General features: G+C 43.3%; 1 protein-coding gene across 44 annotated transcripts in view; it reads left to right on the forward strand.

Moving 5' to 3' along the window:
* Cdc14b (cell division cycle 14B) overlaps positions 1 to 16,377 on the forward strand; it is an 88,568-nt gene that overhangs the window by 13,511 nt on the left and 58,680 nt on the right. For 25 of the 44 annotated variants that reach the window (XR_015640858.1, XR_015640855.1, XR_015640854.1 and 22 more), the window contains exons 2-3: positions 14,179 to 14,269; positions 14,872 to 14,947. Coding sequence is in view for 28 of the 44 variants with exons in the window: in XM_087590906.1 (XP_087447032.1) it covers positions 14,179 to 14,269; positions 14,872 to 14,947 (167 nt within the window). In the remaining 16 variants the exon portion in view is untranslated. Of the gene's footprint in view, positions 1 to 12,876; positions 13,026 to 14,178; positions 14,270 to 14,871; positions 14,948 to 16,377 lie in introns of those variants that run through there. The other 19 variants (XR_015640853.1, XR_015640850.1, XR_015640852.1 and 16 more) reach the window with 3 other exon arrangements.

Raw genomic sequence — 16,377 nt, forward strand, 5'->3', positions numbered from 1 at the left:
ATTAACAAGAAACCAGAGCCTCTGAAGAAAAACCTTTGGCTTTTGGAACAATCGATGCTGGTTAGCTAGGCTGAAGAATCAGCTGTGATTAATAAGAACAGCGTGTCTGAGGCTTATGAAGTCTTCTGTTAGGTGCATAAAGAATCAAGGTAAAGACGTGTAGGCAATAAGGACTTATTCTGTGGCTTTAAGGTTCTATTGACAGTTGTGTGAGGAACATCCAGAAGGCTGATGGGTAGACAGATCCTGACTGTGGTGAATGTGGTAAGACTGGAAGAATCAAACCATTGCCAAGGTGCAATGCCAGGAATGGGTCTCCATGGAGACTCAGCAGATACAGAGTCAAGTTCCATTTCCAGGAACTCATTGTTCTCAGCTAAATGGAGCGTGTGTGAGGGTCTGAAGCCAACCTTAAGTCTATTTTCTAACAAGCAGATAACTCTGTTAGGAACTCTTGGGACTACTGTAAGATGGACGCCTCCTGTGTTTAACCTCTCAGGACTGTGGTGGGCCGTGTGTCATACATAGCCCTGTATGAAGTCATGTAGCCAGCGAGGAGGGGACGTCTTCTACTGACCGAAGCCTTGCACGGTACCTTGTTTCTTCAGAAGAGTTCATTCTTTTTTAGTACAGGGAAAATAAACTTGTTACTGCTCACCCTGTCAGTTGTGTAATTGAACAAAGCTGAAGCTTTCTCCTGGGATCTGGATTCAGAGACTGAAGCCTTGACTTGGGAAGCATGAGAGATAATTTTTTTCCTTAGCCTACTGAATATTGGTTGGCAGCTTTAGAATTTACTGGATTAATTAGTTCTTCTCATCTTACCTAGCCCTTTAAGCCTGTTCTCTGGACTAAGGGTGCAGTTACTATTCTGGGTTCTTAACATAGTAATGTGTGTCAGCTTTCTGGTCACACTTGATGGTACTGCCTGAGAACCACTGAAAAAAGATAAAACCAACCTTAGTAATTTAGAAATATTTGCCTTTTTCAGGGACAAGTCTGAGCAACAGTGGGGACAAGAGTTGGAAGTTACAAAGCCTTAACAACTTGATATCAGAGTAAAGAGAGCTTATGGATAGCTCAGTGGTAGAGCACTTGTTTAGCATGCTCAAGACTCCGGGTCCAATCCCCAGTACCAAATACATACAATTTTCATGTTTCCTCTTTTAAAAATTAATTACCCTTATTTGTTGTGCATCTGTGTGTGGGTGGGTGTTACGCATACCACAAGCCCTTGGATCTGGTATTATTTGAATATATGGCTTCTTGGGTGTTGCTGGGTGTCAGGAGATCTTCACAATTCAGGTGTCAGGAGATGTTTCACATGGGCTATCCCCATATTGTCATATCAACTTGAGAAATATACAGAACGTTTGTTTGTTTGTTTGTTTGTTTGTTTGTTTGTTTGAGACAGGGTTTCTCTGTGTAGCCCAGGCTGACCTGGAACTTTGATCTAGCTGCCTCTGCCTCCCAAGTGCTGGGATTAAAGGTGTGCACTACCACTGCCCAGCATATATAGAGTTTTTTTTCCTCAAAAAAAAAAAAAAATCAAAGCATGCATAGTCTGTCTTAGGAAGCTTTGACTTCCCGGTTCCTGTGGAGCTGATGCAGCACAGAGGCTGTGGCAGGGAGCTAAATAACACTACAGGGAAATCAGTTGTAATTAAGTGACCTGTAAGTAAAGGTGCAGGTGCCTGGCGGAGCAGCACAGCTTGGCCATGTAGACTGATGATACAGGGCTCCCCACTTGCTCACTCTGCTGGGTATCGTGTTCTCAAGACACAAGCTTGGGGGGAAGCTCACTTGCGTGGATTTCACTGCCCCTAACCCACCTTGTCCTCTTAAACAAAAAAATCTTGCATATCATCTCATCCAAAATAGGCAGTTTGGTGTGGAATTCACTTCCCTGCGCTACTTAATTACTTCCCACCAGGCATTCACAGAAGTCATGCTGAGATGCAATAATGAGAAAGGAGAGAAATGAGCTGAGCTGAGGGCAAGCACAGTCAGTAATGCTTGCCCAGCATGCACAAAGCCTTGAATTCTATCCTGAGCACTGCAACAGCCAGTTAAGGTGGTGCATGCCTTTACTCAGCACCGGGAAGTTAGAGACGAACCTCAGAATCCAAGGTCAGGCTGAGACCCCGTGTCAAAGAACAGAGAGGCTTTTCCTCAGTCCTTGCTGTGTCTGCACATGTTCCACCCCTGAGTCACTTCTAACAGAATAGGCTAGTTCTATGGGGTCAGAGCTTGGAATTACCCAGATGTCACAGCCAAATGACATTGCAGTTGCTTTGTCTCTCTTGAGGCTTTTTGCTGTTACCTCATTTGTTAGGTCTGGGGCTGCCCTGAGGAGTCAGCCTTGGCCACCCGTTCTTAGTAGGGGCATAAACCAGGCATAGTGAAAAACATGAAAATAAATTGATTTAATGTGGCCACATCGAGACGAGATGCAGTGCCCATCCCGAGTTCTAGGGTTCTGATGGGGAAGTTGGGTTTAAACAGGTGTCGGAGTTGCCATAGTGGTGCACACCTTCAGTTCCAGCACTCTGGAAGCAGAAGCAGGTGGATCTATGGAAGTTCCAGACTAGGCAACCCTGGTTGAGGTATGGTCCCACCTATCATCGGCCAGGCTCCAATACCTCCCAGAAGACAGTTTGATTATCAGAGAGTTCCTCCTGGCTGTCACCAGACTTCAGTGTTTCCCTTTTCTCAACGTGGAATATCTGGGGAAATCCCAATTTCTTGGAATATATAGTCTGATAGCCAAAGGGAGGGGCACAGTGTCCCTAGACTATTTCCATTCCTGCCAAGATTGTGACCCTCCCTATGGTGAAGTGGGGGTGACTGCTGGACACTGAGAAGTTCGAGAGTCTAGTGCTTAGACCAGGATGGACTCTGTTAGGGTTTCCTTTTGTTCAGTTTGTCTTTCCTTCAGGTCATTAAACAGCTGATGGCTGAGTGCCTGTTGTGAATCTGTGCCAGGTGATTTTGAATAGGTTTGGCCCTCATCGACTCATGTGTTTGAATGCTTGGCTCAGGGATTTGCATTATTAGGAGGTGTGGCCTTGTTAGAGTGGGTGTGGCTTTGTTGAAGGAATTGTGTCACTGTGGGGGCAGGCTTTGAGGTCTCATACATAAGCTCAAGCTACTCCCAATGTGGAATCAGAGTCTCCTCCTGGCTGCCTGAAAAAGTCCCCTTCTGCTGCCTTCAGATCAAGGTGTAGAACTTGCTCCTCCAGCACCACGTCTGTTGGTACACTGCCATACTTAATAGTGGACTGACCCTCTGAAACTAAGCCAGCTCCAATCAAATGGGTTTTTTTGTTTTGTTTTGTTTTTATAAGAGTTGCTTTGGTCATGGTGTCTCTTCACAACAATGGGAATCCTAACTAAGACATACAGAATATGTCTAAAGAAAGCTATGAGGCTTAGTGCTGGGGAGTCAAGACTCATGCCACTCAGGCCTCCACAAGGCTGTGGGTCTCTCACTTCTCAACAGTTATAAGTTAGAACTGAGAGACCTGTTGCTTATAAGCCTGCTGCTATGCACTAGAGCTGCCAACAAGCAGAGTAGGCACAGGCACCATCTCAGCAGAGAGCCATGCTGGACAGTTTCAAAAGTGGAGTTTTAAGGAGCAAAGCCCGTATAGATGGAGCTCTATGGCAAGTCATCAGCAGAGCCACTTTGTCTCCGTATTTTTAATCTAGTTTACCTTTCAGATAGTAAATAGGTACATATATAAATGTGGCTAACATGTCAGGAAGAGCAGATAGTCCTCAGGAAAAATGGTTTAGAAGCTCTGGGAGTGTAGCATGGACTAGGTCCTAGCCGAGTATCAGTGCTGTCCCCTATCCACCGCTGCCCAGAGAACAGTTGGCTTCTTTAAACTTTCCTTTTCGAGACCTCAGCACCACAGTTCCTGCCTTATAAATTTTATTACTACTATTATTTTGAGTAAACAGTTTTGACTGAAAATAGGTAAAAATGTTATTTTTATTTTGAGACAGGTCTCTATTTTTGTAGCTCTGACTGTCCTGGAACCAGACTGGCTTCATACTCAGAGAGATCCACCTGCCTCTGCCTCCCAAGAGCTGGGATTAAGAGTACAGGGGCTGGGGATTTAGCTCAGTGGTAGAGCGCTTACCTAGGAAGCGCAAGGCCCTGGGTTCGGTCCCCAGCTCCGAAAAAAAGAACCAAAAAAAAAAAAAAAAAAGAGTACATACCACCACACCTGGCGGATAAAAATACTGAAATATCTTAAAATTACTGTGTTTTCTGGTAAATCTTTGTATCAGGGCATTTGTAGCCTAGGCTAGCCTTGGACTTAGCTGAGGATAACCCTAAACTTCTAATTCTACCTATGCTGTCCATAGGTGCTGGGATTATAGGTTTATATCTCACACCAGTTTTAGGTAGTTCTGGAGAGCCAGCCCCTGACTTCCTGCATCCCAAGCTCATTTTCTTTTCTAATTTTAGGTTGCAATATAATCTTAAGGTAATTATGTTAAGATTACTCTTCATTGTGTTTAATATAGAACACTTTGTTAGTACTTCTTCACCAGTCCAAAGTAGTGAAGATTCTTTTAGTTTTTTCAGTTTAATTTTTTTAGTTTATGTGTATGTGTGTGTGTTTGTTTGGTACTTCCCATATTCATGTGGGTATCCTTGAAGGCGGGAAGAGGACATTAGATTCCCTGGAACTGGTGTTGCAAGTGGTTATGTCCCACCTGATGTGGCTGCTGGGAACCAAACTCAGTTCCTCTGCAAGAGCAGTGCATCTCTTTTATTTATTTATTTATTTATTTATTTATTTATTTATTTATTTATTTATTATATATAAGTACACTGTAGTTGTCTTCAGACACACCAGAAGAGGGCATTGGATCTCATTACAGATGGTGGTTGCTGGGATTGAACTCAGGACCTCTGAAAGAGTAGTCAGTGCTCTTAACTGCTGAGCCACCTCTCCAGCCCCAGAAGTACAGTTCTTTTTAAGATTTTATTTTATTGTATATGAGTACACTGTAGCTGCCTTCAGACACACCAGAAGAGGGCATCAGATCTTATTACAGATGGTTGTGAGCCACCATGTGGTTGCTGGAATTTGAACTCAGGACCTCAGGAAGAGCAGTCAGTGCTCTTAACCACTGAGCCATCTCTCCAGCCCCCAAAAGTACAGTTCTTAACTGATGAACTGACTCTCCATCCCCTGAGATTCCTTCTTAAGCTATCTGTTTACCTCTGGCTCCTTTAAATACAGCTTACATACAATCAATCAAGTTTGAGTTTATCAAGCATATATACTCATGAGCCACTGCCCTGAACTTTCTTTCCATGGGGTTCCTTGTCCCATACCCACTCCATGAGCACGTCAATTTCTGTCTGGGCCAGTTTTGCCTGCAGTTGAACTTTTGTGTACAGAAGCTTGCAGTGCGAGCTTCTCTGCTTGAGCTCAAAGGTGTAGGTGTTTGTCTGAGCATCATGCACTTGCTCTCTTTGGTTGGAATAGTGTTCCACTGGGGAGTCTGCTCTCTTACTGATGGTCTCGGATTGCTTCCAGTTGTTGTCTATGATAAAGGTGCTGTGAATATTTTGTAGACACTTGGAACTTCTCTTGGGTATATATGTAGAGGTCAAAGTGAAAGTTAACTTGGAAGAAATTGCTGGGGTTGGGGATTTAGCTCAGTGGTAGAGCGCTTGCCTAGGAAGCGCAAGTCCCTGGGTTCGGTCCCCAGCTCCGAAAAAGAAAAGAACCAAAAAAAAAAAAAAAAAAAAAAAGAAAGAAAGAAATTGCCAACCATTTCTGTGGGGTTTTGTGTGTATCTGTGTGTGCACTTGTGTATAGCTGAGCCTGAAGGTGGGTGTAGAGGCCAGAGTCAATGTTGGGTGTCTTCTTGACTCACTTGCAGTTTCCACCCTCACACTAGCATATGGGGCTCTAAGGTATGGAGGCGTCTTTCCTGCGTCTCCCTCTTTGTTAGGGGTTGGTTAGGTTAGGTTAGGAGTTAGCTTAGGTTAGGTTAGGAGTTAGGTTAGGTTAGGTTAGGTTAGGAGTTAGCTTAGGTTAGGTTAGGAGTTAGGTTAGGTTAGGTTAGGTTAGGTTAGGTTAGGTTTGGTTCAAGAGTGTTTTAGTTTGCCTCTCTATTGCTATGATAAGACCATGACCCAAAGCAGCTTGGGGAGGAGGAAAAGGTTTATTTCACTTACATGTCACAGTGCACCATCCGTAGGGATGACCTACGGCGAGATCTGAAATAGGAATTGAAACAGAGACCACAGAGGGACTTACTTCATGAAGGGGCTTGCTCAGCCACCCTTTTACACAGACCAGGGATGGCACCCTCAGGGGTGGGGAGCTTCCACATTCATCAGCGGTTTAAAGAAATGTCTCAGATACCTTAGGCCAATCCGACTGGGACAGTTCTTCAGTTGAGGTCTTTCTGCCCAAGTGATTCCAGGTTTATGTCAAGTTGACTGAGAAAGGCACGGAGTTGGATTATCCTTCTGGTAAAGGGGACTTGGGAGGACCGAAGCAAAACTAAACCAGTCCAAGGAAAACAAAGGAGTGTGTGTGTGTGTGTGTGTGTGTGTGTGTGTGTGTGTGTGTGTGTGCGTGTGGTGTGTGCTATGAGGAGAAAGTGGATCCAAGATCAGTCAACATTATCAAGTTAGGTTAAGAAACACTGTGTTCTTTGCAATTTGGGTTAGGGCAGGTGTTTGGAAAGTCCCAAGGACATTGTTGGGTAAGGGGCTTCTTAAAATTCCACAGAATAATGAGCCTGATTAATCTATGACCTACGGGACATGGCTATAGTCAATCAGCTTTAGGTCTGAGCCCAGGGAGGCGTTCTTTCCCTGCCTGCAGTTTTCCTTTGAAGCCTTTGTTACCTGGAAGTCTTGTCTGCAGGAGGGTCAGGCTCCCACTTTGACACTTTTTCTGTGTTAACAGACATTAATATTATTTTATGGTTCTTAGGAGTATAGGCATATACTCATGGCTCTATTTCTTTCCCAACAAGTAGTAGTATTTCTAATTTTAGCCATTCTAGTGGACGGGAAGTGCTACTTCACTGTATTTTGCATTGCATCAGAGTAATTTGCATTGCTCTGATTTTGAGTACTTCTTTTTCACGAGCTACAGGCCATTTATTTTCTTTTGTTAACTATCTTCAAGTCTTTTGTCCCAGTTTTCATTTAAAAAAAATAATGTTGATGCATTAATCTGTGTGCGCCACAGAAGAAAAGCATCACAATATTAGCATGGTGATGTTTTTTAAATCACTGAATTTTCCTAAAGGAAAATTATTAGAATGGCCTAGAATTCTGACTTGTCCAAATCGTTGTTTTGAGAGACTTTAAACATAGGAGATAAAGTATAATTAAAACCTTTCTTCTAATAAGGAAAGGCTCAGCTTTCTAGTCTGTGGGTGCAAACTCTTATAGAGCTGGTGACTGAATGTGGGGGGTTAGCAAAAAAAAAAAAAGATAGCAATAGTAAAACGTCTCTAAAATGTGCAGCGAGCAAATATTGATTCAAAGTCAAACCAGAGTGACTGTGAGGTGTTGCTGGTGGTCCTTGCTTATGTCTACTGCGCTTGCCTCTCCATGGGCAGCACTAACCAACACTGCAAGGAGCACCTCAGATTGCAGGGGTTTACTGCACACACAGTTCTCTTTTCTCCCAGAAACATTGTTTAATTATGGAAAGCAAAGACTTTTAGTAATATTTTCTGCTCCCACCCTCAGCACACGTGTCAAATTGTCTGTCGCTGGATGATTGTGTTCTGGTAGAATGTTTGACTTTAAAAATTGCCGACTTGGGTCTGTTCAACAAAAATCTTCGAATGAGTTTTGCCTTGAGATTGGGACAGCATTGGCAGTTTCTGAAATCACTTTGAACTTATGCCATTTGTACTATATATTTATATAAAATGGTGTGTGTTCTCAGCACCAAAGACTGTAGAATCAAAATGTTAATGAACTCCGAAGAAATCTTTCAGATTCTTTGTGCCCTGAAGTATCAAATTATTTGCCCCAAAATTCTTTTGTTTGAAGACAGGGTTTCTCTGTGTAAAGTCCTGGTTGTTCTGGAACTCTCTTTGCAGACCAGGCTGGCCTTAAAGTCACAGAGATCCAACTTCCTCTGCCCCCCCCTCCCCTCCAGTGCTGGGTTTTTTTAACATACCTTTAGGTATGCACCACTATCACCCCCACCAAAAATTTATTCTTTATGTGAATGTAAAGAAGCACATCCATCTTATTAATATGTAACTTGGGTTTAGTCTTGAATAGTGAAATTTACACGTATGCCGAAGAATTGCTTAAAATTACTTTTCCTCCAGATTTACCAGTATGTATTTATTTGATTTGCACTTATTTTATACACCCATGTTTTACCTAGGTTAATATGAAAAAAATTCTGTGAGAAAGGTGGTTTCCTGTGAGAAAGAGGGTCTGAAATGAAGTGTTTTTGTTTTTTTTTTTTGTTTTGTTTTTTTCAAAATGTTCCTTCAGGCAAATCTTTGTTTTGAAGTGAGGTAAGTATTGACTTCCATCCTTTTCCCCTCTGGAGTTATTATTACTTACATAGAAAAATAAGAATTTGTCAAAGTTCCTGGCTTATAACCCTAGATGAGCATCCATCTGCCTAAAGTGCCCAGTCTGTCTCTTCTGTGACTTATCCCTAGGTCAGCTCTGGCCACTGTGCCAATGGTCATGTGACCTGCCCACACGCCCTGTCTTGAGTCAGTGGCCTCAAACTAGAGAGATTTGCCAGACTCCAGGATTAAAGGTGTGCATCATCACAGCCAGTTTGTAGCTAGATGTTTATGGCTGTGATTAATACCATGACCAAAAGCCACTTGGCGAGAAAAGGTTCATTTTTTAGCTTAAAACTTCCGGTCAAACAAACTCATCACTAAGGTGCTCATTGGTTACTCAGCCTGCTTTCTTATTAACTGAAAACCATCTGCCAGAGGCAGCTCCTCAGTGTAGATTCTCTCTCTAGATAATATGTTTACATCAGTGACAAGCATGCCCAGCTTTTAGGACTGTTGTTGTTGTTTTGTTAACACTGCTTCTGAAAAATCATGAATAAAAGGCAGTTTAATAATACATTTACCCTTGCTCTGGTTATACTGAAAGCCAGTTTTCAATCAGAAGATCTGTAAAGCTGTCAGTAACTAAACAAACCTTTCATTTCAGCAAGCAGGTACAAAAGAGAGGGAACACAGAGATCAGGTTCGCTTTGTGCAAACTGTGATATTTTACATATAAGACTGTTGTTATTCATGGGATTGGTACCAATTGACTGGTAATTATAGAAAGGAGTTGGGAGGGGACTAAATAGGTAACCAGACTTAAATCCCAAACATGCTATCTGAAATACTAGTCTTGCTAGACTCTGTGTGAGTATGTGTGTGTGCGTGCATGCATGCATACTTGCATGCGTGCGTGCCTGCCTGCCTGCCTGCCTGCCTGCCTGTCTGTCTCTCTCTGTGTCACTGTGTTGGTAATGGAGTTCCAGGCCTTTACTGAAGAGCAGCAGCACTGGACCATGCTTTTGCTGGATACTAAGGTCTTGTTTGTACCTGAGACAAGGTCTTGTGTATCCCCAACTGGCCTGGCCTCAACGTTTTTGTAGCCAAGTATGCTCTTGAACTCCTGTTCCTCCTGATTCCACTTCTCAAGGGCTGGGATTACAGGTGTGGGATACCATGCCCAGTTTTCTCTGGTACTGGGGCTCAGACTCAGGCTTTTTGCACAGGCAAACAACATCTCACTGAAGTGCATCTACAGCTGAAAGTAGATATGGACTGGAATTTTTCACATAGCCAGAGAGCACTTTACACATGCTGGGTAGATCCAGTGAAGCTTCAGGGGCCCCTTCTTCAAAAGAGAAAAGATAGGGGGAGTCAACATTTTCTCTCAGTCAGTGGCATAACTTCAGAAGTCACATGACAAGGCTAAAGGAGGGGACAGTAAGAACTTAGAGGTAGTAGACTAGAGGTAGCAACTGGCTAGAGGTACAGACACATTGTCCATTGAGATTGAGTGGCTGGAGCTTTGTCCTTGGTTCTGTATGGGTAGATCTTGGTCAGTGGAAGCTGACACTGCATATACTATACTGAACAGGGGGAGTTGAGCACACCCAGGGTGACAGGGAAAAAGACTTCCTTTCTACCAGAGGAATATGTTTTCCCATGGTAAACTAATTCCAAGATGTTCTCCGTAAGTGTAAGACTGTCAGGATATGGCTCACCAGCACAGCCTTCACTTGACAATGCTTGCAGCTGTTGGTTGCAAGTTAACTGGTTTACTTCTCAGCCCTGAAGAAACCAGCAAACTTACAAAGCCCAGGGCTTTTTTGTTGTTGTTGCTAGAGACCCAATCTAGGACCATACTAGATGAGTACTATGTATACACACAGGCCCCAAAGGCTGTTATTAAAAGGTTGTGTGCATCCGTGTATGTTTGTGGGGTTAGAAGATTCTCAGGAATTAGTTCTTTCCATGGTGTGGATCCCAGGAATTGAATTCAAGTCATTAGGTTTGATAGCAAGTGCCTTTAGCCATTGAGACATCTTGCTACCCTACTTCTTTTAGTTTGTAATTAGAGTTATTTTTAAAAGTCATTCATTCATTCACTCATTCATCCATCCATCCATCCATCCCTGAGGCTGGGTGTGGTGGCACATACCTTTAATTCCAGTACTCAGGGAGGAAAAGGCAGACTGATCTGTGTGGGTTAAGGGCTAGCCTGGTCTATGTGTTAAGTTCCAGGACAGCCAGGGGTATGTAGACTGACACTGTCCAAAAACAAAACAAAACAAAACAAAGCAAGCAAGGAAACAAAAACCAAAATCTTGGAATTTCAGTGTGAAATCTTGGATTTCAGTATGTGGAGAGGACCCTCTTCAGGCAGCCTCATGAAGTACTTCACATCTCATTCAGGATTTAGCTTTGAATAAACATCATTAGCCTTCAAGTTTAGTTTTCAAAATGTTGCCATTTTGAATAGATGTAATCCAAAGTTCAAACGCTGTAAAAAAGGCATAAATCTGTTACCCTCCTTTGTTTCATGCTGGTCACCTACTCTAACTGTGTCCACTGCTGACCAGTTTTCTGACTTAGATATCAGTAGTTGCATGTGCACACGTTTTAAGGCACACCTTAAAGCCCTGTTGTAGGGGATAGGAAGATAGCTCCATGGGTATGGGAGCTTGCATGAAGCCCTGATGACTTTAGGTTGATCACTTGAACCCACAAGGTGGCAGGAGAGGAAGGACCCCAGAGAGTGGTACTCTGCCGCACACAATAATGGGGAAAAAAAAAAAAACAAACCTCAAACTTTAAAATGGCATTTCTGTAATGCTTGCAATAACATAATTGAAACTGGATCTGCTTGGTGAATTTAGAATATTCTTTGCATTTCCTTGACTGGCTTATTGTTTGTTGCTGTGAAAACTACTGTAAGGAATGCACCAGTTTACCAGTGATTTCTCTGATGGTGCTTTGATTCTAGAAAAGTCCTCCCCAGTATAGAAAGTATAGAAAGAATCCCTGCCCCATACTGGTGTGTGTGTGTGTGTGTGTGTGTGTGTGTGTGTGTGTGTGTGTGTGTTTTCATGATCTCATTCTGATACATCTGAAATTCTAGAATAAGGTTAGGGAATATGCAGGACTTTGGGGGTCATAATAATGTGTCATTTTTAGGAAAATTTGTCATTTTCATTTTCATTCAAGGGAAGGGCATTGGCAACTTTCCACTTCTCAGTGCTTTTCTGAAAGTTTGGGAAAATTTGGAGAGGAAATAAAGTACCATAGACTCAGAACCATATGAGAGTCAACAAAAGTGGGATCAACTCTCCTGTGAGTTAACTTTTTCCTTTGAGATTAAGAACATAGGCTGAAAACTGAATGGTTACTAAGAAGCTCATCAAATATTTTGCTTTTATACTATCCCTAAACCTTTAACATAGAAAATGACCTGAGTGCTACATGTTTTTAATTAAAAATGTGTGTGCCCTACCGGCTATGTGTGGGAAGGTCAGAGGATAACTTTGTAGAGTGGGTTCTGGGCATTAAACTCTGGTTCTCAGGCTTGCATCATTGAGAGGCAAGTACTTTTTAACCTGTTAAGTTAGCTTAGCCCCCTACTTATTGAGGAATACTCACAGTAGCTTAGGTTAACCTTGAGTTTTCTTTAGCTGAGACTGACCTTGAACTCTTGATCTTCCTTGCTCTACTCTGCTACCAAGTGCTGGAATTATGTTCTTGCCCAACTCCAGCATTGCAAATTACCTTGCGATTTCTAAACTCTGGTGCAAGAGCCCAGCTGCAGGACTGTCTGATAAGAGCAGTGACACTTCGTTGTGTGGGTTGGGGAGCTCCCCCTGGTGGCAGGCAGCGGTGGTGAAGGTGGGCGGGAGTCCCGAGTCTGTGGCGAAGGCTGGCGCTGGCCTGGACCCTAAATCCCTCGTCACGCGTGCCTGGGTTGTACCGGCTAGCCGGTTTTGAGCTGGCCCAGTGTACCCGGAGCAGCTGGCTGAATCGCTCGCTCCCTTTGCAAGATATTTGGTCTCTGGCCGCGCGTGCCTATATGTCTGGTTTCTTCCTTTGCAGGATAGTTGGTCCTAGCTGCGTGTGCTCGTGGGCCAGGTTTCTTTCCCTCTCCCTCTGCAGGGCAGCTGATCTCTGGTCGCGAGTACCCGTGGGCCTGGCTTCTTTTGCAGGACGCTGGCCCCTGGCCGCCTCGGGGACGTCCCAGAGTTTGGACTTCCGGGGTTGGCTCCCAGTCTGCTGCTTGTCACCCGCCAGGGCGTTTCCGTGCCCATGCATGGGCGCGGCCCTTTAAACTTCACTGTTTTTTAGACTTCGGGGGTGTGGTCACACATTCTTTCTTCTTCCCGTCGCGGTCACCCAAGACCTGCCGGGTACTTCTCTTGCCCTGCTTTCCAGATGCTTTGGAGTCATGAGACGGGAGGGCGCAGGGACCCCTCTGATGGCCGAGGTGATCCGAGGTGAGTGCATAGGAGGGCAGGACTTAGGATGGCTGGAGGAGTGACTTTGCTGCCCCAGGAGCCCAACTGGCCTCCCTTCTGGGTCCAGTGACTTTGGGGGATGAACCTTAGTGTGCTTGTGACCCCTGTGTCCTACACCCTTTCCACCCACGCTGTGTGGGAGCGGGTGAAATTCCCAGTCAAGCCGCAGATCAAAGGTCATTTGTGGTTGGAAAGGGCAAAGCCCTGTCACCCATTTGAATGCAGCTGCAAAGAAGTTTGTTGCATTTACTAGGAGATTCTCGCAGCCGTTCTAAGAGTGGAGGTACAGCTTGAAAAGTTTAAATTTCCATTTGAGAAAAAGGACATCTCAGCTCTGGTTGTTTCTTACCACTAACAAGTCTAAAAAGAATAAAAATATTTCAAAGGCTGTCCTTGATTTCTGCCACATTTTGGGTGTAGGTATCTAATTGATGTTAAGATGTTGCCTTTTTCTGGGGGTTGGTGGGAGTAAGGGTGGATGGAGCCTTTGAACATCACTTCCCTTCTTGCTGTACTCCTCAGCCTCTGACTGTATTCATGCAACACAGATTCCACCCCAGTCTGGCCTTGCCTCATTCACCTTGATTTTAAGCAGCATTTTGTAAGAAACACAAAGCAGTGATTCTAATTTTTTTCTTAAATACATATCCATGAGAATAGTTACATAGACATACCTTCTTGTGTTCTATAGTTGAAAACAGCAATATTGAAAGCATTCTTTGCTTTTTTACTTTAAAAGATAGTTTCCTGCTGCATGTATTTTCAGTGTGTTCTCATAAACTTGAATCATGGTTATAGGCTAGCCATCAGAGGTATGCCGAATTTCCTGACATTTCTTAGTCCAGTTGCTGCAGAAACCAAAGCAGTACCACCACATGAAATACCACCTACCACCATGGGAACTTACCAAGATTAAGGCAATTTCTTCTTTGAAGCTTTGCTTATTTATTGATACTCAGCAAAGAAACTTTTTGAAATTATACATTGTCACCTCTGCCATCTGAAACATTGGGCTGGGGGCACAACAAAATTAAACAAGCCATCCTTGAATTCATTGGAAAGGAGTTGGGTCTTGACCTGGGACACCTGTTTAAGAACTTGAAGAAAAGAACGTTGCCGTTTTCCATTTCAGATCGCCTTTGTTTTGCCATTCTCTACAGCAGACCAAAGAGTGCATCAAACGAGCATTATTTCAGCATAGATAACGAGCTAGAGTATGAGAAGTAAGTATTGCCCCTTGGAAGACTCGAACTTTTAAAATTCCCTCTCAAGGAATCTCTAGGTATGTGACCCAGCCTTGAAAAAATGTCTGTCTGATGAACACTTACAGCTAGGTGCTGTTTCAGATTCTTAGTAATAAAATAGATCTTTGAGGATACAAAGAACCTGCATTTAAACCCTGATTTGATATTCTAATAGTTTACACTGCAGAGCTGTATGAAATATGAATGTGTAAAATACTGGTTTTGCTGGTGGAAAATGTGTGCAAGAACAAGTTTTTTAAATTGAGGTTAGTTATTCCATACCTGGTGGGTGCGTGAGTGCGTGCGTGCGTGTATAGGAGTATGTTAGGGGAAGATAGCAGGATCTGGTGCAAGCTAGCTGAGCTCTCCACTAATGAGGCGTACAACTCTAGCTCACTGTTGCATAATTTAGTAGGTATTGTTTTCCAGAATATTCCTTCTGTTGGTATTAGTAGGGCAGAGCTTAGAATTGTATGGCCAGTGTTAATGGGTTGGTGGATGCCCTCTTGCCATAATTTTAGGAGCATTTACATTCAGAGCAGCTAAAATATGTATACCTGTTTCTATTTATTTTTTTAAAGCTTCTATGCGGATTTTGGACCACTCAATCTGGCCATGGTTTACAGATATTGTTGCAAGATAAATAAGAAGCTCAAGGTAAATCTTCTAACTCCAGGTTTGACTGAAGTGATCACTTAGCAGTACTTTAGAGCAAGGCGGAGGAGACCTAGCTCCTGCTTAAAAGATTCAAAATTTGAAAGAGCACTTCCTCTGAGAAAGAGTGCTCCATTTGAGACCAGGTGAGCTAGTGCACACCTGACTTCTGAGCACTCGGGTGAGAAATCCCAAGTTCAAAGCAAGCCTGTGCTAGACAGCAAGATCTTATCTCTAGAAAACAGACAAAGTTTACCAAGACACCCGTTGCCTACTGAAGTATGTTTTAGGATGCCGTAAACACAGCAACGTTTAGAAGGTGTGGTGGAGTGCACCTGTAGTCTCAGCACTCTGCAAAGATTGCTATGAAATCACATGGTGCACAGCAACTGTATGAGACTGTGCAGCCTGACCCACATTGTGAGATTCTGTAAGTGGTGTTTCTCATTTGTGGTGGTGCTTAGAAATGTGTACTGTACTTTTCTGAGCCTGGAGAAATGGCTCATCAGTCACTGGATACTCTTTCAGAGACCCACATGTACGTCATAACTCTCTGTCACTGGAGTTCTAGAGGACATGATACCCTCTTCTGACCTGTGTGCATCTACAAACACTTAGTACATACATTATGCATGCAAGCAAAAACATATTAAAAATATTCTTTTTCCTAGACTTATACTGTTATACATTTGTTTCCTAGAGTTTTTTTCCGGGCTTTGAGACACACTTATGTACAACCCAGGCTGACCTAGATGTGTCTGCATCCCCTCATGCATACACCAACACATGTAGCTTGTGTTTTCTAATTTTAATGGAACGGCTTATATTGGATTCTTTGGTTCCAGTTTGTGTTGAAGAAACTCAAACAAAACTAACCTGAAGCAAAAGGCAGTTACTTTACTAACTCCCGGTCTGACCTAATGGGAACTGAAGCAGACAAGGGAAATGTTCCCTGCTTTGCCCAGCGTTCCTCCTGCCTCCCTTTCAAAGAGAGTGCTGGTAAATGGTGGGGGGAAACAGACCTTGCCCTCTCTGAGCTGGAAACTCTTCAATGTGAACATTTTACACACATGGCCTGGGAGTAAAAGAACCAAGGATCCACAGTATGCCCTTGAGGACGCACGGTGTATTCTTCTGATTGAGCACAAACCCCATTCCTTTATTCAAAATGAAAGTCACTAACTGGACACTAGAGGAGTACCTAGCTGGGCATGGTGGTGTGTGCCTTTGATCTCAGCACTTGGGAGGCAGAAGCAGGTGGATCTCTGAGTTTGTGACCAGCATGATCTACACAATAAGTTCCAGGCCTAGATTACATAGTGAGACCATGTCTCAGATTTTAAAAAAGTACCTAGTCACTATAAACTGTCAAGTAGAAAATACTGAGTTTGTGACAAAATGGATTACAATGGATTGCCTACCAGAGAACTATG

This window comes from Rattus norvegicus, chromosome 17 (assembly GCF_021556685.1).
Source record: "Rattus norvegicus strain SHRSP/BbbUtx chromosome 17, alternate assembly SHRSP_T2T, whole genome shotgun sequence".
NCBI classification, from domain to species: domain Eukaryota; kingdom Metazoa; phylum Chordata; class Mammalia; order Rodentia; family Muridae; genus Rattus; species Rattus norvegicus.